This window comes from Phoxinus phoxinus, assembly GCF_949152265.1.
Source record: "Phoxinus phoxinus genome assembly, chromosome: 5".
NCBI classification, from domain to species: Eukaryota; Metazoa; Chordata; class Actinopteri; order Cypriniformes; family Leuciscidae; genus Phoxinus; species Phoxinus phoxinus.
This window is the reverse complement of record NC_136880.1, coordinates 35,080,675-35,103,304: the sequence shown is the minus strand read 5'-3', so window position 1 is coordinate 35,103,304 and position 22,630 is coordinate 35,080,675. Positions and strand designations below refer to the sequence as shown.

General features: G+C 38.2%; 3 protein-coding genes across 4 annotated transcripts; all 3 read left to right on the top strand.

The window, feature by feature from the left end:
* The first annotated feature begins 19 nt into the window (after nucleotides 1–19).
* On the top strand, nucleotides 20–3,420 carry lactb2 (lactamase, beta 2). 2 transcript variants are annotated; one of them, XM_079613679.1, is made up of 7 exons: nucleotides 20–279; nucleotides 425–588; nucleotides 771–897; nucleotides 1,531–1,709; nucleotides 1,834–1,982; nucleotides 2,800–2,887; nucleotides 3,054–3,420. In XM_079613679.1, exons 1-7 carry the CDS (start codon nucleotides 158–160, stop codon nucleotides 3,092–3,094), a joined length of 870 nt encoding a protein of 289 aa, XP_079469805.1. In that variant the 5' UTR covers nucleotides 20–157; the 3' UTR covers nucleotides 3,095–3,420. The 2 variants fall into 2 exon arrangements, with proteins under 2 accessions (XP_079469805.1, XP_079469806.1); XM_079613680.1 differs by having other exon boundaries at nucleotides 65–279; nucleotides 777–897.
* A 580-nt stretch (nucleotides 3,421–4,000) lies between these two features.
* Nucleotides 4,001–14,269, top strand: slco5a1a (solute carrier organic anion transporter family member 5A1a). Its single transcript, XM_079613672.1, has 10 exons — nucleotides 4,001–5,123; nucleotides 5,335–5,778; nucleotides 7,995–8,127; nucleotides 8,208–8,416; nucleotides 9,373–9,537; nucleotides 9,626–9,824; nucleotides 9,912–10,071; nucleotides 11,201–11,436; nucleotides 11,520–11,584; nucleotides 12,206–14,269. The coding sequence occupies exons 1-10, from the start codon at nucleotides 4,733–4,735 to the stop codon at nucleotides 12,661–12,663; spliced, it is 2,460 nt and encodes an 819-aa protein (XP_079469798.1). The 5' UTR covers nucleotides 4,001–4,732; the 3' UTR covers nucleotides 12,664–14,269.
* Nucleotides 14,270–15,114: 845 nt separating this feature from the next.
* Nucleotides 15,115–22,501, top strand: gtpbp4 (GTP binding protein 4). Its single transcript, XM_079613673.1, has 16 exons — nucleotides 15,115–15,319; nucleotides 16,030–16,200; nucleotides 16,312–16,415; nucleotides 16,617–16,753; nucleotides 17,367–17,467; nucleotides 18,536–18,628; nucleotides 18,718–18,909; nucleotides 19,000–19,065; nucleotides 20,041–20,130; nucleotides 20,286–20,396; nucleotides 20,512–20,641; nucleotides 20,770–20,870; nucleotides 21,064–21,261; nucleotides 21,528–21,593; nucleotides 21,732–21,866; nucleotides 22,034–22,501. Exons 1-16 carry the CDS (start codon nucleotides 15,272–15,274, stop codon nucleotides 22,184–22,186), a joined length of 1,896 nt encoding a protein of 631 aa, XP_079469799.1. The 5' UTR covers nucleotides 15,115–15,271; the 3' UTR covers nucleotides 22,187–22,501.
* Nucleotides 22,502–22,630: the final 129 nt, after the last annotated feature.

Genomic DNA, 22,630 nt, shown 5'->3' with positions numbered 1-22,630 from the left:
AAAGAAACGTCCATACCTTGAGCCGCCTCAGATACTTTTATTTTGTAAAGTGTGAGGTTTTTTTAACAGGAAGTTTCTGTTTAAAGTGCTGTCAGTCTTATCTGTCGCCGGAGCGATTTCAGGGGACATTTAAAGTTCGTGCTGAGTGCTGGAGAAAATGTCCGCGGTGATTCCTCGTATCGAGCAGCTGTCATCGAGAGTGGTGCGTGTTTTGGGCTGTAACCCGGGGCCCATGACACTGCAGGGCACCAACACATACCTGGTCGGGACGGGCAGAAGGTAAGTCGTCTCATACAATATTAGTGCACGAGTTAAATTAGCTTATTTACTTAAGGTATTTGCCATGTTATGTACAACCTATTATTGAATGTAACAAGTATGTGAATGTTTATTTAATGTCACTTTGTATGTCTGTGTCTGTCAGGCGAGTGTTAATTGATGCAGGCGAGCGCGCGGTACCGGAGTACATTGTCAATCTGCGCGAGGCTCTGACGCAGCACGAGACGTCCATACAGCACATTATAGTCACACACTGGCATCATGACCATACTGGAGGAGTGCAGGACATACTCACACACTTTCACAAAGGTGAACAGGTTTTGACATGTTTGCCCCAAATGTGAAATGTCATTTAATATTTTAAGTGCCTCTCACTATTTAAAAAGCTTTCAGCCAAATCATATTTTAATACTGTAAATATCATTATCTTAGTATAAAAACAACTGGATTTATGAGAAAGCCTCACTAATATAGCTGCATGTGTTATGCAGAAGCAGAGCTGAGGGTCAGTAAACTCCCTCGGTGTCCTCCACAGGAAGAAGCAATCGGAGACGAGAAGAAGAAATATGAGTATCTCAGTGATGGTGATGTGATAAAGACTGAAGGGGCAACATTACGGTAAACACTCACACACAGATTCTTTACATTATAGTCTTTGGTCATGTTTACATGCTCCTATTTATACACTAAAGTTTGAGGTCGGTAGTATTTAGATTTTTTTTTAAAGTCTCTTTAGCTTACAAAAGTCCCTATTTGTTTGATCAAAAATACAGTAAAAACATTATTACTGTGAAATATTATTACATTTGGTTTTCTATTTTAATATATTTTAAACTGTAATTTATTCCTGTGATGCACAACTGAATTTTCAGCATCATTACTCCAATCTTCAGTGATCAGATCCTTCAGAAATCTTTCTATGCTGACGTGGTGTTATTTTTGAGTAAACTGAGGAAGTTTAAAAATAACAGCATTTATTTGAAATAGAAATCTTTTGTAACATTATAAATGTATTTACTGTCATTTTTGATCAATTTAATGTGACCTTGCTGAATACAAGTATTGATTAAACATATCTTACTGACCCCAAGCTTTCGAATAATATATATTTTTAATTAATTATTTTGTTTACTTGCATGCTGGGTTTTTATATGCATTGGGAATATTAATGTGTAAGTTTCTAAATGCAAAAACATTAGTTAGTTGTTTCTTTTGAACAAGTTTGTGTTATGTTGTTTGTGCTGCATGTAGGGTGCTGTTTACTCCCGGACACACGGATGATCACATGGCATTATTCCTGGAAGAGGAGCAGGCTGTGTTTTCAGGTGACTGTATTTTGGGAGAGGGCACGGCCGTGTTTGAGGACCTCCATGATTACATGAAGTCACTGCAGAAGCTCCTCAGCGTGAAGGCCGACCTCATATATCCAGGTTAGTCCAAATCAGTGTGCGTGTTGATGTTACAGTCTTTTTTTTTTTTTTTTTTAAGCGCTTTCTACATAACATTTTCAGTGACACTAAGAAATGCTTGTTTTCTGTTATTTTGGTGTGTCAGGTCATGGGCCAGTGGTCCACAACGCCGCTTCTAAGATCTGTGAGTATATAACTCACCGGAACGCAAGAGAACAGCAGATCCTAAATGTTTTGCAGGAGAATCGAGGAACTGCATTCACCTCCAGCGAACTGGTTAAAGTGGTGTACAAGGTTCAACTCCTTTCTGAATGATCTTATTCTTAACTCTTTAAAGTCACCATGAAATCAAAATGGACAATTTCTATTTTTTATGGAATATTGCAGTATTTATTATAAATTATTTATCCATGCACATTTTTTATTTTTATTATTCTTGTCCTTAAAATCTTTAGTCAAAATAACTGACACGTCTTCTCTTCTCTGAGGATGTGTTTACTGGTGGTGCCTACATTTTTGTTTTCTTGTTTGAGAAGCCTTCACTTGGAAATATGCCACAATAGGGAACAAAAGACTATCGCAACTTCTGTTTCATGATGACTTGAATTAGACTGAATCCCAAAACATTTTTAATACCTTTTGACAGCGTCAAAGCTGCAGTCCACAAGGAGAAACAAAAAAAATGACAGATGTAAAGTGGGGGCCAAAATTTGAGTCATTAACACCTTTAAAACAAATAAAAACTAAGAAAAAATATTAAAATTTACTGCTAGGTCATAATCATATGAGGATATGTGTGACTGTACAAATAAGGGACTAACCAATTCTAAGATGACATTCTGAAAGTTCAGTTCATTTTTCATTTAAACATTTCATCAATTTGTTATACAGATAATACAAATCGCAATGAAAACATTTGTATGAAATCCTAATATTGCAAAAATCATCAGTTCTCTTCAAGCGGCCACTGCTTTATAGAATAATGTGAAGAGAATGGCACAAATGAGGGTACATTAGTTATAGAAATGTAATGTTATTGTTTTCTAAACTGTGTACATGACATGATTTTCATGTGTTTTTTTGTTTTTTTTTCATATTGTCTGTATGCCAGGAGACCCCTGAACACCTGCACAGAGCAGCAGAGTTTAACTTGTTGCACCATTTAAAGAAACTCCACAAGGAAGGAAAGATCTGCCTTGGTGTGTGTGCGTGCACGTGTGTTTGTACGTGTGTGTGCACACAGGTGTTTGCGCATGTCTGTGTGTGTACATGTGATGGCGTATTAACACTCATTTGTTTGTTTGTTTTTTAAATACTGTATACAGTTATTGCCTGTCTTGACATTATTTATTTTTCTCCTTGCAGCTGAAGGCCCAAATGAAAAGCAGTGGAAGAGCAATTTGTGAAGGGTTTTTTTTTTTTTTTTTTTTTTACCCAACACACTCATTGCCCACAGTGTCTAATAAAAAGTTCCCGGTGGACTGAGATGGATTTGATTTGATTTTGTCAATATCTCTTAATTCTGGAAACACTTTAGAGGAGTCTGGAGCTAGTTGTCACTTTTTCCCTCTCAGGGAAAGTGTGTTTTTGTAGGTCTTTTTTTGTATTGGCACATACCATTTTTGTATATCAGCTATTTAACATTTCTACATAGCCTATAATTTGCAGGGAAAAAAACTAAATGTGACCTTTTGTGACAACATGCCCCAATAGCAGGCTATTTACATTTATTGATTTATGAGGACACAAATTTGTATAATGACATGTGTATTACACTGGTATTACAACTTAAACGTGGTTTATGAGGAAATTTCATAAGTCCTCGTAATTGAAATAGCTTAAAAAACATAAAAACAATGTTTTATTACAAATGTAAAAATGCAGAATGTTTCCTGTGATGGGCAGGTTTAGGGATAGGGGCAGTGTAAGGGGATAGAATATACAGTTTGTACAGTATAACAACCATTACACCTATGGAGAGTCCTCAGAATGTAGTTGCACCAATGTGTGTGTGTAATATATAATTGTGTCCGTTTTTTTGTAACATTTCTTTATCTGTAACTATTTAATAGGGAAAAATAATGAGTAATACTTTTAGTATTAATACTTGAGCATAATAAAAATAAACATTTCAGTGGTCTACAGATGTTTTCAGATGTAGACCACTGTTAATCAAAAATGTGCTCATATCTTAAAGAAAAAGAAAAAAGCGGTATTTGCACATGCCCTCACTGCAATAAAGGATTAAAATACGGTAAAATATGGTGCAACCAGGTGCAACCTTATTAGTGTATGGTGTACCCTCCTTATTTGACAGAGGAATCGTGAACCGGAAGTTAACGTTTATCTGCTTGTAATCAGCTGCGGTACAGACCAAATGCGCTTGGAGGAGATACTGCTTACAACGATACCGTGAATAACGGACAGTCCGTGCTACCCTTTCCGTCCAAGGACAAGGATATTTTGATCACACGGCGAAGATCTTATGTTCTGTCGGAGCCGTGTGCAGAGGGAGGCGATCGATTACCGTTTAATGTCGCCGATGGATTTAAACGGTATTATGAATCTAGCGCAGTTAACCGGGCAGAATGCGCGTGTGTGATGCGGCCGAGCGCGCGCGCTGCTCCGCTGCAGTATCCGCGCAGAGGTGCGTGAGCCCCCGGCGGCCGGTCGACCGTCGATTCACTGTGTTGTTTTGGTAAATATGTGCCGAATCGAAAATGGTGCTGTAAACGAACAAAGAGCGCATTTATATATAGTCGTAATAAAACGTATCTATTTACAAGTATGTTAAGGTGTTTTGTTGACATGAGCCAGGGCAGAATGTCTGCGTCTCTATCGCGCTCATAAACGGGTCGGAGAGCCGGTGTGGTCCGTTGTCTGAAGCTCTTAGGATTGGGGACAGTATTTTCGCACAGAAAGGATAGGATTTGTCAACGATAAGCCGCGGCTGGTTTATCCGAGAGCCTGTAATGTTCGTGTGTCAGTGTGTGTCTGTGTAACGTTAGGCTACTAGACGCGCTGAGCTCACGCTGCCCGTCAGGATGGAATCCGGTGGTGTTGGGGAGGCCGGGGGAGGGGGCTTCGCACCCGTGAAACCGTTTCCGTGCTTGAGTGAGGAATCTACTCAGGGTTTGAAATCTAAAAGCCTCCCCGTGCTCAGTGGTAGTCAGGACGCGGATCAGACTCTGCTCTCTGCCCCGCACAGCTCCCCCCGGTGCGGCTCCCCAGTCAGGACAGAGTGTCGTGAGCCGGAGGGTCGCAGCGGCGCGGCGGCGGCGCTCTTGAGATTCCGCCTGTTACGGGTGCCGGTGAGGCGCTATGTGGACGGGATCCTTTCAGACTCTCGCTGCTTCCTGTTCTGCATGTGTTACCTAACCTTTATTCAGTCTCTGATGGTGTCCGGCTATCTCAGCAGCGTCATCACCACCATAGGTAAGTTAACATACCTGACACCTCTTCTCTTCTTCTCTTTTATTTCATTTTCTTTTCTTCCAATCTCAGCTCTTTAATTAAGGTCATGTTGTCTCGTCTCATCTTAAGTTACACCAATCTCCATCCATCCCAATTTCTTAATCTCACCATCTCATCTTTTCCCAGTTCTCAGTATTTTCATTTCAGACTAAATGAACCCTGTGTTTTTCAGAAAAGCGGTACAGTCTGCGGAGCTCGGAGTCAGGTCTGCTGGTCAGCTGTTTTGACATCGGTAGTCTCCTAGTTGTGGTTTTCATCAGCTACTTCGGTGGGCGGAGTCAGAGGCCACGCTGGCTGGCCGTAGGGGGCGTGTTAATTGCAGTGGGTGCCGCCCTCTTCTCCCTACCTCACTTCATCTCTCCGCCCTATCAGCTGGAGGAGCTGAACAGCACAGTGGGGGGAGAGGGCCTCTGTGCCAGCGGTAATGGCAGTGGACAGGAGAGACCCACACTGTCCAGGTGCCAGCGGGACCGGGAGGAGAGCGAGCACGCCCTGTACGTGGCGCTGTTCATCTGTGCTCAGATCCTCGTGGGAATGGGATCGACTCCCATATACACACTTGGACCAACTTACCTGGATGACAATGTGAAGAAGGAGAACGCTTCCCTGTACCTGGGTGAGTTATGTTGGAGTGTAATCTATGTGTTGGTGGGTGGCAGGGTCCAGGGGCAGATGAACGCATAGGCTAAATTAGGCAGTAGCCTTGGGGCCCACGTGATCAGAGGGCCTCTGTTCTGTTTCTGTTTTTGTTTTTTGCAAATACTTTTTTGATTAATCTATTTCTACAGTACTAGTAGTTACTGGACAGAGGTCTTAAAATAACAGACAATTGACGAGCACACACCACGTATGTAGGATAAATGTTACACATGACCCCTCCCTACATCAGTTTCAGATGTAAACACACACACACACACTACACCGGTGTGAGGAGCGCTCGTTTTATAAACTGCCGCTTGTCAAGAATAGGTATAGGACAATGCCGCTGTCAATCACTGCCTTATTTACTGCCCATTGTTGCCTGTAAATTTGACAGTGCTGAACACAATTGGATCAGAGCCCTGTCAATGCTTTGGCAATGAAAAAAGCCGTTTTCCCATGCCAATAAAGCTAATTGAATCTGAATTTGTCAAGCGCTGATTGATCAAACAGGGGGAGACACCACAATCCAGATCTCTGTTCATGGAATGTAAACACTCAATAATATATTTTTAAATAAAGCCAATGTCAAATAGAGTCAATGTTCTGATTACTTTCATGTGACTGATCAAGCTTATGTTGCTAGTATAAGTAACTAAATGCTTTCTCTGTGTCCAGATTTGACTGTAACAATAATGCAAAAACTGACATTTCAAATGAACAAAAAAAATCTCAACTTTGACAAAAAGTAGTCTTTAATATGTCTTAATATATATCCAAATGCAAAACCTAATACAAGTAAATTATTATGTCTGAAACCAATGTTCTCAGCAACTAGGGAATGCACAGTCATGTTTATATATGTATATATGGGGCCCCTCTGTGCCACTCCATTTTAAAAATCCAGAAGAGATTGAATCACTTCATTCGGATAGCCATTACTAGTGATATTTTATCAGTAATATTTATGATTATTATTAGTGATACAACATTTAGCCATGTGCATGTGTTTGTATTGTGTGTGCATGTGGGTTGGCTTGGGGAGTGGGGCTTCTAGAAATCCCTGACCATCAGGGCTTTGTAGACCTTAATCTGCCCCTGGCTGGGGGACTGTCAAATCAGTCAGGCAAAATGTTTTGTTTCGGGCAAATTCCTTCATGGGAACAGGGCACATATAGACCTACCTACTTCCGTGCCACTTCAGTATTCTCCTTGGTAGTTTTTAACATGTTAGAAAAATCTGACAGAAAACCCAATCATGGCTTATTTTTTAAGATTAATAAGATAATGTTTTAAGATGTATTAGTACCCATGGTATTTTTATGGGTAAACAAGCCAATTATGAAATTATCTGTACCCTGAAAAGACACTGAACTATTTGGATTTAAAGTAAACCAGTTTGTCTATGTATCTATATAGCTACTAATTTCTGTGAGGCCACCTATCCATATTCTTGAGATATCATTCTTTGCTTCGCAGATAAGATGTTTTGGCCTGGAAATAATGAATACTTCAGGTGACTTAAAAAAATTGAATAATGTTATCTGCAAGAAATTGTTTACAGAGTTTTACAATGTTTTTTTTTTTAGCATTATTTATATACTATTACTATTTATTAATATTTTGACTTGGCTTTTATTTTTATTTTTTCGCTTTTTGTTTTGTTAAATATGTCTATTTAGCTTAAAATGCAACATATTTTATTTCATTTTAGTCAGTAATTCAAAATTTTAGGAGTGATTTTTAAATTCTCTACATGAACTGAAAAATAATTTAGGGGATTTATTTTTTAGGTATCACACCCAAAACTTTTATTGTGTTTATATTTACTAGATTATAGAAAATCAACATTTGGGACTGACAATCTTCTATTTATTAGCAAGTATGCATGGTAACAGTCCATGCGGATATTCTCAAAATAGCAAATATCAACTATTTATACTAGTTAAGTTGACCATAAGAGTGTACAGTATATACAATGCATGACATAAATGTCCAATGTGTTTTGACAGGAAGCCAACGAGCAAATCAACTGCCTTTTTTTAACCTGTTTGTTAACAAGTTATTTTTTGCTCTGACTTGAATTCTGCCATGCAAAGGCTGTAACTGCTTCTCACTGATGTGAGAAGATACCTACAGGAGCATGTGACAGCTGAAGAAAGTCCACCATTTTCTTTGTGTGTGTGTGTTTAGCTATCATGTACGTAATGGGAGCTCTTGGACCAGCCGCTGGGTACCTGCTGGGTGGGATTCTGATCGGATTCTATGTCGACCCTGGTACCGTTGTCAATATTGACCAGAGTGACCCACGGTTTGTAGGAAACTGGTGAGGAAAATCTCGTCTCTTGTTTGCTTTTTATCAATGAACATGCAGTAAACTTAACCCTTTAACCGTCTCTGTCTCAGGTGGAGTGGGTTTCTCCTGTGTGCCGTGGCAATGTTGCTGGTGATCTTTCCCATGTTCTCCTTCCCTAAAAAACTTCCGCCGCGCCACAAGAAAAGTAAAAGACGTGTAAAAAAGAGTGCAGGTGATGTGTCCAGCGATGATGATGAGATGATGAAGGAAAAGAGCCAGGCTGTCTCGTCCTCCATGGGTTTTGGCAAAAATTTCAAAGGTGAACCTTAATATCAGATCTAAAGGCAGATTCTGATCAGATCTAAAATCCCACATCTAACTGGCTAGTTATCTAAACGGGTGCGTTACCTAAAATCAAATATGGTCGCAAGTTCCGTCGTTACCAATAGAATTCAATGGAACTTGCGACCATAGTTGGCTAACGGTGCTTTTGGGAAACACACCCCAGATTTGTAGTACCGGTAGGTTAAAAAAAAATCTCACAACACTCTTTTGGTCATCTTTGGAGAAAAATGTCACTCTAGATATTGACACAGCTAGGATTTCCAGAGATTTGCTTTGTAGGGATGACTAGTAAGTTGGACCTGGTAGTATTTAATTTTATTTTATTGAATACATGGGCAAGTATTTGTATGCATACTTTTACTTAAAACAATATTCCTTTAACTTGGTGGCCCTGAACTGTTGGGGTTTTTTTATCTTAAATTTTTTATTTTTTTATTTGTTATTCCCAGTGTTATTTTAGAATTATTTATATACTATTATGTATTTATTAATATTTTGAATTACATTTCATATTTTCAGTTTTTATTTTAGTTTTTGTAATTTTATGTGCTTTTGTTGTTTTCATACATTTTCCTTTGTTTATTTCAGTTTTAGTTTGAATCATTTTAGTACTTCAACTTACATTTTTGTTTAGGTTAGTTTTCAAGGCCACATTTCTAATAGTTTAAGTTTTTTTTTTTTTTTTTTTTTTATCAAATTTTTTCTATATTATTTTATTTCAGCTTTAATTCAATTAACAAAAACTATTTCTAATAATTTTAGTTAAGTAACAATTTAACTATTAAATAACTATTTAACTATCTAACAATTATAACAGTAATGTTTAGTTAATAACAACACTGATAATTAGTATGAGCACATTTTGGATGACACTTTTAAATTTAAATTATAAATCTGTTTATCTCTCTGTCTCTTTCTATCTCTCTTCAGATTTGCCAAAAGCAGCTGTGCGTATATTGAGTAATGTGACGTTTTTGTTTGTGAGTTTGTCGTATACGGCGGAATGTGCCATCGTCACAGCCTTCATCACTTTCATTCCCAAATTCATTGAATCTCAATTTGGTGTTCCAGCATCTAATGCCAGTATATACACAGGTACAACACGCACGCACACACAAATGTGTCGATCTGATCACAGTACTTACTGTGGGTTTTTATTAACTGTGTGTTTGTGTGTGTCCAGGTCTGATCATTGTACCCAGTGCAGGTGTTGGTATAGTTTTAGGAGGGTACATAATTAAGAAGCTGAAACTGGGCGAAAGAGAAGCAGCAAAGCTGGCCATGATCTGCAGTGGAGTGTCTTTGCTCTGCTTTTCCACTCTCTTCATCGTCGGCTGTGAGAGCATCAACCTTGGTGGAATCAATATCCCTTACACCACTGGGTAATGGAGAAACCCCTGTAGACACGCACATAAATATCACCTGCAAACATGAGCTGCTCTGAATGATGTTCGATCTGTGTTCTGCAGGCCCACGCTGACTCTGTCTCACCGAAACCTAACGGGAAGCTGTAACGTCAACTGTGGCTGCAGGATTCATGAGTACGCACCCGTCTGCGGCTCTGACGGCATCACCTACTTTAACCCATGTCTGGCGGGCTGCAGCAACATCGCCAACCACACCTCAGGAGTGAGTTGTTTCACATCTGTCTACCGTTTCACAAACCGTGGATTCATATCAATGGAAATGTAGATCAAAAATGGTGAATCCAATGCACGACAAAACCAAAAATGTTTAGGACTCGACTAGACAAAAAAAGGGCTGGGTTGAAAATATAGATTTTCCCGATTTTAACCGTTTCTCATTTCGGATTCGCTGATATTGATTCTTTAAGATCTTAAGAATTGGTCTTTTAGTCAATGCTCTTTTTAGATGATGCTTGAATAAAACTTCCCTAAGCATTATTTGTAGCTAATCCAATTAGCTACAAATAATGCTAATCCCGCGCCTCCCATCCAAAGAATCACAATAAACTCTGTGCTTTTTTACTTTTGATATGAAACATTCTCATCTGTCAAGATCTTTTTATGAAATTCAAACAATAAATACCGTTTTGGCTGTCTTTAATGTGATGTGACGGATCACTGTAGCTGCCTCAGTTCAAGCAAAGCGGCAGTGCATAGCGCATGTGAGCTTTTACTTAACCGTTCTTCAATAATTAATGTAATGTATGTGAATAAATAATTAATGAAAACAAGTTTTTATGAATGCCACTATTTAAAATGTAGAAACATAATTATATACCGGTAGTTAAAAAGTTAGATTAGAACCTTATTTAAATTGCCTTCCTATGCATATCTTTGATACAAATCAGTTGTTAATTTTAACCTTTAATATTATAGTAATATACCAGTTGACAGGGTTCCCCAGCATTAGTTGAGAGATTTATTTTCCTTGAGAAAAATAGACATGACATAGACATAGACAAAATGAATAAATGTTGAATCAAATTGAGTTGAATCGCAAGCTTGTGAAACAAAATTGCATCAAAGAAATTTGTGCCCTGACAAATGTTTGTTTTGCTATAATGATTGGCTGATTGTTGTATTATTATTTTTACTTTTAAAAATAATTTAATAAATTTTTGTTGTAAAAGAATCCTAATGTTACTACGGTACATGTTGACAACATTTTTCATATTTGCCTTGGGATAGATAAAAATAGCTATGTAAAAATGTAACTAGCAGAAAAATTGTTGTTGAGACATTGTGTATGTCAATATTATTGACATTTTTCGTGTGTGTTTTCTCCCGCTCAGATCAGAAACTATTCTGACTGCGCATGCGTTCAGAGCAGACAGGTGATCACGCCATCGGGAGGAAACCATGAGCTCCAGGTGGTGATCGTGAAGACGTACCTGAACGAGAATGGTTACGCACTGGCAGGAAAGTGTGAGCGCACCTGTGGAACACTCATCACCTTCCTCATCTTTCTCTTCATCGTCACTCTCATAACCGCCTGCGGTCAGCCGTCCGTCATCATCGTTACGCTCAGGTCTGCCTCTCTCCTCGTCCTCGGATATCACTTCTCTTTTGCTCTTTGTTTCGCTCATCTCTCGCTCTTTTTTTTCTGAGCAGGTCAGTGGATGAAGAGGACAGGCCGTTTGCTCTGGGAATGCAGTTCGTTCTTCTCAGGACTCTTGGTAGGATTGGATAGATTTGACAGAACTCCCTCTTTTATTTCTTTGACTGTCAACTAGAGCTGGACAATATATCAGTATTCATATATAAATATGCTTTTTATCTGACCTGAAGACCATAATCAGTAGACTCATTTTTGTGATCATTTAAAATAAGTTTTTGAAAGAAGTCTCTTATGCTCAAGGCTGCATTTATTTGATAAAAAAGATAGTAAAACAGTTTTATTGTGAAATATTATTGCAATTTTAATAGATTTTGAAATAGAAATTTGAATTTTCAGCATCATTACTCCAGTCTTTAGTGTCGCATGATCCTTTAGAAAACATTCGAGTATGCTGATTTGGTGCTCAAGAAACAGTTCTTATTATTATTATCAATGTTGAAAACAGTTTGCTTTATATTTAATGTCCTTGCTGAAAAATTTATTTCAAGAAATAAAAAATCTTACTGACCCCAAACCATTGAATTGTAGAACACTGCTAACTACCAATGCGTTTTAATGAATTGCTTGCTAATGAGTGAATATTGAATTTTCAATTCTTTCTTTCTTTCTTTCTTTCTTTCTTTCTTTCTTTCTTTCTTTCTTTCTTTCTTTCTTTCTTTCTTTCTTTCTTTCTTTCCAGCCTATATCCCCACTCCTATCTATTTTGGAGCTGTGATTGACACCACCTGTATGCTGTGGCAGCAGGATTGTGGTTTCCATGGGTCCTGCTGGGAGTACGATGTCACTTCCCTCCGCTTTGTTTACTTTGGGCTGGCGGCGAGCTTGAAGTTCCTTGGCTTCCTGTTCATCTTCCTCACCTGGTATTCTCTGAAGCGGCGTGAGGAGCAGACACAATCACACACACACTCGCACACGCTTTCCCCGCTGGACACGGTGAGCCACCTCATCTGCCACGCCGGAGGTCACAAAGGTCACGCACGCACACGCTCCTGTCCTGTCTTCCTGCCCCGGCCACCTGATCACTCCCATGCTGCCATGACAACTGGACACGCTCTTAGCCGTGGTAACAGTTGCCCTGGGAATGGCCTAAAAGCAATAACTCCGCCCATACGGTCTCTTGAAAAAGTGGCAGTGTGAGTGTTGGAGCCATGCACACACACATACTTACACTTGCTCATACACATGCATGCAAACATCATACAATTAGGAGGGCCGATTATTATGTAAATGGAAAACGCCACACCGCTTATAGCCATTGCTGGTGCCTTTAAAAAAAAACACAAACAACACGTCAAACACACAATATTGCAGTATTTTTGTGAAGCACTGATTAGTAATAAAACAATTTTGACACAATACCTCAGCAGGACAAATACCTCTGGTAATCATCACATACAAATACACACATTCAAACACATTTACTGTAGTTATCTCATCTAGTTACCTATAGTGTTAGTTGTGCACATACTCTTCTGCTTCGCCTGTACAGTAGATAAATACATGCACTTGTTTACCTCATTGATTCATCCATTCATGTTTCAACAGTGAAGGGAAAGAGACTGCAAATGTTACTATGCAAACTCCTCCCACAGCACTGACTCATCAGGTGTGCTCGACTTGAAGCAGACCGATCTGTGTTTGGCATCAAAGTACCGTGAGAGCGATTCGAAAGCATTTAGAGACGTCTACTCTAATCGCTCTTGCGGTACTTCGATGTCATACACCAATCGGTCTGCGCGAGTGCCGCTTCAAGTTGAACATACCTCTTGTGAATCACATTAGCCCCTCCCAATCTTTAAACTCCTCCCCTAAAACATCCTCCCTACCAACAATAGGCTTGTTCGACTTGAACGGACACTGCACAGGCCGATCGGTACTTTCGAAGTACTTTGATGTCATTCACCAATCGGTCTGTGCAGCGCCGGTTCAAGTCGAACAAGCCTTATATTTGCCATGCAGACTAAACTCCTCCCACAGGATTGACTCCACACAAGCAGTGGCTCCTCCCAAACTTTAAACTCCGCCAACCGTATTTACTCCACTTTGTTTCATTTATTTTTCAGATGTTCTGTTGTGTGTTGTATTAAATGTTTAGCTTTTTAGTACTACAATTACAGTGTGTGCAACGGTGCAGTGCACACATCTGTTAAGTCTTTCTGTGTCTTTTTTTCATAACCTTTGACTTTTGTGCATCATATCAGTATTAATAATGTTTTCTTCTGTTGTTGATTGTATGTTGGTGGTCAACAGTCATCTCGGTAAATAACACAACTCATATATAGGAGATACGTCATCTCATGTTCAGACAAACATTATGTATACTCTTGAAAACATGCTCTCACCCCCCTGAAGATGGTGTTCTGTTTGCGCTGCAATTGAGCCAGTATTTGTGGTGTTAATGGTAACACGCGTGATGATTGTCATCTCTTGCTCTGAGCAGAAATCAGCTTAATTCCTGATCACTGCTGGACTTTGGTAGAAACAGAGCATGATACACACTGAACTACTGCTGAGGAAAACGTATGTTTCATTTTCCTCTCCCTCTTTTTCCCCAACCCTTCCTATGTTACTGTGTTCTGTTTGCAAACAGAAGACACGTTAATACAATTATTTATTTGAAGTTACTTGAAGGCTTGTCTAATCGGGGGCAAACCTTCAGAAACTCGTTATTAACTGTTTTGTTTTACTTGTACAAATAAATTATGTGTCAATAAATTGTCTAAATAAAATTATTTTGATTGTGTGCTGTGATTTTAGTGTGGTTTGAAATGTTACTTTAACAGTTTTACAACAGAAATGTAATCATTTTAGTTAAAGATATAACACTGCTTTGGACTCTTTCAGATACGCTGGCAAAACAAAGCTCTATTTCAAAATTACCATTGTGCCCTTTGAACATTTGCTGCTGAACCCAGAGTGAGCCATAAACCTGCTTGTGCATTGCTCGTTATGCTATATTATCACCAAATATTGGATTAAATCTAATTGTAAACTTGTTTTCTATCAATTAGGACAGGTTTTGTATTTCTTTTTGAAACTGATTGATCGTAGGCCTCATTGATCTGAGGATAAATTTCATCTGTGTGAAAACATGCTCTGTAACCTGTAGCCTGTAATACTCTAAATAGTTTGTTTGTGTACATAAACGTGTTTGTTTTCAGTAGCCTGAGTGTTCGTGTATCCATGCATGCACAGGTCCGAGGCCTTTATCTTTGCAAGCACACACATGAACATGATGAACACTAAATGTTTCTTATTTTCAATCTCCCCTATTCATTGACAAAAGTCATTTTTTGACCAATACAAGCTCAGATCGATGAAGCCTACTATCAGTCCGTTTCAAAAAGAAATACAAGACCTGTCCTAATTGAAAGAAAACAAGTTAACAAAAAGATTGAATTCAATATTTGGTGATTATATAGCATTACAACAGATTTATACACAAATTTTTTTTAAATAGTTCCCTATGTGAGCAAAGTCAGTAAGTTTTAGTCCAATGCGATAACATTGATTCAAAATGACCCGAACCAAATATAAGTCTTAAAAACTGTGCTTCTGCTATCTTTATTATCAATGCGACATGGTGGTTCTGTAGTGTAGTGATCCGTGTGGCTCCTCCCTCCGGTAGGTGACGCTGTGGTCGCGTCAGTGCGGTACCACGTGTGTTGCTCTTCGTGACACGCGTCCGCTGCGTGTTTTTTGGCCCTTCCGCGTGCTCTGCTGAGGACTCGCGTGCGCCGCAATCATGGCTCTGTACAACTTTAAAAAGATTATGGTGGTTCCCACCGCTAAGGTAGGAAATTAACGACGTATTTGACACTCATATGCGGGGTTAATGCCATAGAAAGGGTTGATGGTGTTGGCGTTAATAACGGACGTTGACAGTATGCTGCTCGAGCTGTATACACGTGCGCGCGTTGTTCAGTCATTTAACTTTTCATGTGTTGTAATTTTATTTATTCCATTACCGTCAACATGCCTTTACTGGCGTCATATGTGAAAATGAAGAACGAGTGGTTCTTCGTTTATATAACATCTGGGGAGGGATGAAATATAATGCGGTTGAGATCTTTCATTGGTTAATATATAAGGCAATAAAGTTTAGATCAACTCAAGTTGAGAACTCCGCCTTGTGATTACTTTAACGTTACTTTTTGTGTCCATTTGTTGTCAGTTGTTGAATTAAACCACTAACGTTAGCCCCTAATGTGTGCCAAGGTCCCTATGGTCATGGAAAACATGCACATTTTTAATGGTTTATAAAATATATTTCCATTCCTGGAAAATTATTGCAATTATTGGGAAATTTGAGTGGGTATAAGCTTTTCTAGTTGTATTTCATTGGCTAATTGATATATGTGAGTGCAACCTTTTATACAATTATTTGGTTATTATATGAAATCCTAAAGTAATCCCTAATATTTTGTTACTCTAAGCTTTTTTTATTATAAGAAATAGTAAATCAAACATAAACCATTTTTTTCTTTGATTCTCTTCATGCAGGACTTCATAGATCTGACTTTATCCAAAACCCAGCGAAAAACTCCCACTGTTGTACACAAACACTACCAGATCCACAGAATAAGGCATTTCTACATGCGCAAAGTCAAATTCACCCAGCAGAACTACCACGATCGGCTTTCACAGATCCTCACTGACTTCCCCAAACTGGATGTAAGTGTCGCCCAAACTTCACAACACATGTGGGACAAAGTTTACACATGCTGATCCTTCTTAATCATCCCTTCTTTAGTAGATAAATGACTTCCTATTTCTCTCTCTCAGGATATCCACCCCTTCTACGCTGATCTGATGAATGTGCTGTATGATAAAGATCATTATAAACTGGCTCTTGGTCAGATCAACATCGCCAAGAACCTCATTGATAAGTGAGTCTGTTGGGTTTATCATCATCATCATCGTGCACATATACTCTAGCATTATTTGTGGTTGATTTAAATATAAATATGTTGGCTGATACATGAGATCATTTACATCCTTTGTTTATTTTTTAAATATATCCTGTATGAGGTCTGCTCATGTCTGTGAAATTAATTTAACTGAGTAAATCTGTGTCTCTGCATTTGTAGTGTTGCTAAAGATTACGTGCGGCTCATGAAATATGGAGATTCGCTGTATCGCTGCAAGCAGCTGAAACGGGCCGCACTGGGTCGCATGTGCACCATATTAAAGAGACAGAAACAGAGCCTGGAGTATTTAGAACAAGGTACAAACACTTGCACACATCCACAATTACTTTCCTTAATACCAGATGGTTTTCTGGTAAACACAAACCTCTGTGTTAAGTTACTGAATCAGTGCTACTGGTAAACGTTTGGGGTCCTTAAGATTTTTTTAGATTTTTAAAGATGTCTCTGGTGCTCACTAAGGATGCATTTATTTGACCGAAAACACAGTAATACTGTCAAATATTATAATAATTTTAAAATAATTTTTTTCTATTTTAATATATATTTTAAATAGTAATTTATTCCTGAGATGGCAAAGCTGAATTTTCAGCATCCTTCTTCAGTGTCACATGATCCTTAAAAAATCATTCTAATATGCTGGACTGATGGTGCAGAAACATTTCTTATCCATGTTGAAAACTGATCTGCCTTTATTTATTTATATTTATAAATGTCAATGTTATGTTATATTTATAAATAATATAAATATTATTTATATTTATATATTTATTTACTGTCACTTTTTAATGGGACTGTTTTACTTATGGAGTAATGTTTGGCTTCACCCATTGAAGCATAAATGTTAAACAAAAATAAGTATGAACTTTTGCATCTGATGCACATAGTAAATGCATATTTATCTTATCGTAGTGCGGCAGCATCTGTCCCGTTTACCTTCTATTGACCCAAACACCAGAACCCTCCTGCTGTGTGGTTACCCCAACGTCGGCAAGTCCAGCTTTATCAACAAGGTTTGTTTGTGCATGTGAATGTAGATTAAATGTCAAATCTGTGTGCGCTGTAGGGTTGTACCAGATGTATAGCCAGAGATCTTGTCAAAAGCATCAGTTATCGGCAATATCAAGAGGATTCGTAATTTCCAATTAAAGTATTACATTTATTATTATTAGGCTACTATTATTATTTATTAAATTATTGTTACAATTAATTTTCCCTGCCATAATTTCATAGCTCATCACCGCATAACCGACACACTGCGAGGATATAGATTAGCTTACTACTCATAAAAAAAAATAAACATTTACGTCTATTATACAATGAATTATATCATGGGCGTCGGAACCATTGTATATGGCTTCATTGTATACTAACCCACCCACTTTTTAAGACCAATGATATTGGACCCACTTACTTTTACTATCTCTAATTCCGTGCAAATGTCTGTTCACTTTTCAGAGTGCCATCAGACAAATAAATTCAACTTGATGAATAACCTGAGAAATTAAACTCCATTCCACATTTTTAGCTACAACCTTGACTTGCGTTCCAGGTCCAGAAGTCAGTTTAATCACCGTTCTATATTAATGCGTTGTTTTCATTGATGCACACACACACACATCACGTCACTCGCACACAGAGAGTGGAGATTGCGCTATGCACACACAGAAACAGGAGCACAGAAACTTATCAATGCTTTCTATGCCTGTGAATTATATAATAAGTCTATAATAGGTCCGAACAATGTAATAATCAGTCATCAATGAAAATCAAGAGCAGCTTTATTTCAAACACTGACTTTCAAAAAAAAAAAAATTACTAAGACGTGGGACAGTTCTATACTGTTATCGGCGTATGTTGAAGTTGATTAATCTCTCGGAACTCTCGCATATAATATGATATATTTGCAATATTTTGATATGATATTTTTCTTTATCACCAACTCCATCTTTACTCGCAAAATGGATAATGATTCACTTTCATCATTTCCTGTGATAAAGTGAATGATGACTATTTGACTAAGAGGAGTATCACCCAACACTAGTGCATTGTTTTTTTAAATAGTTTTAATGTGTGCACAGGTGACCCGTGCTGATGTTGAGGTCCAGCCGTATGCCTTCACCACCAAATCTTTGTTTGTGGGTCACATGGATTACAAATACCTGCGCTGGCAGGTGAGTGGTAGAAAAATATAGGGTTCCCGGACAACATTTAACTAAACTGATTTCATTTTATACAAGTATTCTACAAACTGTGTTTGTAGGTGGTTGATACCCCAGGTATTCTGGATCACCCTCTTGAGGAAAGGAATACCATAGAAATGCAAGCCATCACTGCTCTGGCTCACCTGCGTTCTGCTATCCTCTATGTCATGGATGTGTCGGAGCAGTGCGGACACACGCTCTCACAACAACTAGAGCTGTTCACCAATATACGGCCTTTGTTTGCCAACAAGGTACGCACACATACAATGATGTAAATGCAGTGAAACAATATGGTTTTGTTGGGCTGAATGATAGCAGTGTTTGTTATTTGTGTGATACAGCCTCTGATCGTGATGGCCAATAAGTGTGATGTGAGGAAGATCAGTGAACTGTCGGAGGAGAATCAGGTAAATGACATTCAGAAATCCTCTTATACAGTGCAGGAATTCCTGGAGCTGAAGGAAACTTAAAGGGATTAATTAATTCAATTATTTACTGACCCTCATCTCATTCCAAACCTGTATGCTGTTTTTCATTCTCTATGAAACAAGAATTTTTAAGAATCTTCACACTTGTCTCTTTTATACAACGACAATTCATAGGGAACACACAAGCTCCAAAAATGTTGGAAAAGTAGGTCCATATGATTGTTGTATTATGTTCAGAGGCTTCTAAATTCCTGTGATAGCTTTATGTGAGAAACAGGAGAAAAATTCCTGACAGATCTGGAACTTTTTTTTTCTCATTACAAGGACACTTTAAATTGTTAAAAAGTGACAGTAAAGACTTTTACAATGTTATAAAAGTTTTTATTATTATTTAATCTTTGAAATAAATGCTAGGTTTTCTTATATTCTGAGGAAAAAGAAGAATTGGGTTTTTACAAACATTGATAAGAAATGTTTCTTAAGAACCAGAACAGCATATTAGAATAATTTCAGAAGAACATGTGACACTGAAGACTAGAGTAATGATGCTGAAAATTAAGCATTTCCATCAGTGGAATAAGTTTAATTTTTTTTATTATATTTAAATATATTAAAATATAAAAGTTATTTTAAATTGTAATAATAGTTTTACTGTATTTTTGAACAAATAAATGCAGCCTTTGTTCTTATGAACTTTTGATCTGAAGATTTTCCTTTTGTGTTCCACAGACAAAATAACAGCATACAGATTTAAAGACCGTTTCTGTTTCAATTTAACAAGTTTTATAATAATCAGGGTTTTTTCCCCACTGTGTCACTATTTCATCCTTTATCTAAGATCTATGCTAGATTTAATCTCAAACCGTTTAGAGTTTGCTAGACGTTATAAGAGAATGTACCTGCAACTTGAGACTTTCTGCAGTGACACTTAAGTGTGTGTGTGTCTGTATATAGAAAGTGTTTGCGGATCTCACTGCTGAGGGGGTTACAGTGATTGAGACGAGCGCTCTGACAGATGAGGGAGTGATGCTGGTGAAGACTGAGGTAAGACCAACCAATCCGCTTCTCTCTCACATATGCTTAGTGAAATCAGACAATTAGCTTCATGTACCAGTTTTTAGAGAAAAAGACTATTGTAGGCTGATGTCGATTGGTGGTTTAGATGATTTGAGAATAATTTTTTTTTTTTTTTTTTACAGGCATGTGATCGTCTGTTGACTCACCGTGTGGACACAAAAATGAAAAGCAAGAAGGTCCATGATGTTTTGAACAGACTCCACCTGGCAGTGCCAGCCAAGAGAGATCAAAGGGTGCATGCTCTTTGTACTTCTTTAACCATTGTCCGCTTGGTTGTAAGCTTATTTCTTCATAAATGCTTCTAGCAAACATAGTGTGTTTGACAAGTTTTTTATTTGGTTTGTGCAGGAAAGGCCTCCGTTTATTCCCGAAGGTGCTCTGATACGCAAGAAGGCAATGGAGACGGATACTCCCAAACGCAAACTGGAGAGAGACCTGGAGGTTGAGCTGGGAGAGGATTACACACTTGATCTACAGAGTAAGATATAAACACACACATACACATGTACATGCAATATACACTCCAGATGTGTCTGAAAAATGCAAATGTAAAAAAAAATCTTTAGACAATTGAAAAAAATTAAAAATGTTGTCTTGTGTGTTCAGAATACTGGGATTTGATGAATCCAGAAGAAAAGGAGGATAAGATTCCTGAGATTTGGGAGGGTCACAATATTGCTGACTACGTCGACCCGGAGATCATGAAGGTATTAAAACAAATGCTATAGCTTTAATCTGTAACCCATTATATCTCATTTCAAGACTGTAACCACTGATAATTCAGTCCCTCCTCACTGTTGCTTACTATGTGTGTGGGTTTTTTTTTATGACAACATTTATTTGGTTACATTCTTTTTCAGAAGACATGTTCTGAATTTCTGTCCTTTCTCTTATTCTCAGAGGCTGGAGGATTTGGAGCAGGAAGAGGAGCTGCGTGAGAAGGCCGGAGAGTACGACTCTGAGGAGGAGAGCGAGGATGAAGAGATGAAGGAGATCCGACAGCTGGCTGGTCAGATTCGCGAGAAACGGAAGCTAAAGATTCTCGCGTCCAAAGAAAAAGACAAACAGGGACCCAGAATACCCCGCACGGCCAAGAAGGTCTGTCCTTCTGTCCAGCAGGCTTATTTTTGTATACTTTTACATTATAGCAAGTAGTTTAAAATCGGATATTACTTTCATATGTTAGGTAAAGTATGTAATTATTCAGATTAAGCACTTTTTAGTTTTTATAATGGAATATTTGTTGTTCGTTCAACAATTTTTTTTGTTTGCAATTGATTTGTTAGCTGGTTAAAGATAACCAGCTATCAAAAGATGAATTAATTAATTAAAGATTAATTTGTATGGTCTATGTGGAAATGCAGGTGGAGAGAGCGACTCTGGAGAAGGAGATGGGAGATCTGGGTTTGGACATGACTGATAAAGATGATGTAAGAACCTGTATACTTGAAGATTTTCCATGCTCTGTGTCTCTGTTGGGAACACACTTGATTTTGTATAGCATTTGGTCATGGTGACCTGTTTCTGTGTACACTGAACATGTTTGTGTTCACCTTTTGTCCCTCTAGAGCCACTATGCTCAAAGATCTCGCTCTCTGGTTCGAAAGAGGAAGAGGGAAGTCTCCGCACCACCGACGTCACGTACTCGCAGTCAGAGCGCCTCAAGACCACCAAGGGACCAATCAGGAGTCAGAGATGCCAAGGTCAGATTCAGAAACTGCCTGTATTCGTTTACAAGACAAGTTTGAAATTAAGTTGTGTATGAAAGATGTTAAGTCATCTAGTAGGTTATAGAAAAAGATCTTGCCGATGTTGCTCAAAGGACAAACATGTTCATTGGACTGACTGACTGACTGTCTTGTTTTTCCAGATGTTGAAGAAGGTGAAGACCATGATGAAGAGCTCACAGAAGGACATGAACAGGCAGGGAAGGAAGGGTGAATCTGATCGACATGTATTTGATCTCAAACCTAAACATCTCCTTTCTGGGAAGAGGAAATCTGGTACCACCAGCCGCAGATAAATGCAGCCCTATTCACGTACATCTGACTTGTGTACTCATACCTGTCCTTATGCAATGATTAATACATTTGTTATATTCTGTACTTTTTACCAGTTCTTTCTGATACAGGTGAGAATACACCTGTAAACACGAAATAATAATTACTTATTAAAAAGTATGTAATCACATCATTCTAAGTGTCTCATATCATGCAGAATGATAATGAAATCTACAGGATCATGATTTAGAACTTTTCATCCTTTACAAAACAATTTATCTGAAGCCAATGTTTGCAGTTGGGAGTCAAATAAACCAACCAAAGTATTGAACCTTAAATTCATGTGTGAAATTTATTTCCCTAAATTTGTATTTCTCATGGTAATACCTTGGTAGCTTGCCCTTATGTGTGGGATGGAATGTCCAGAATGTGTGTATGCTGTCACTATAAATATATTTATATAAAAA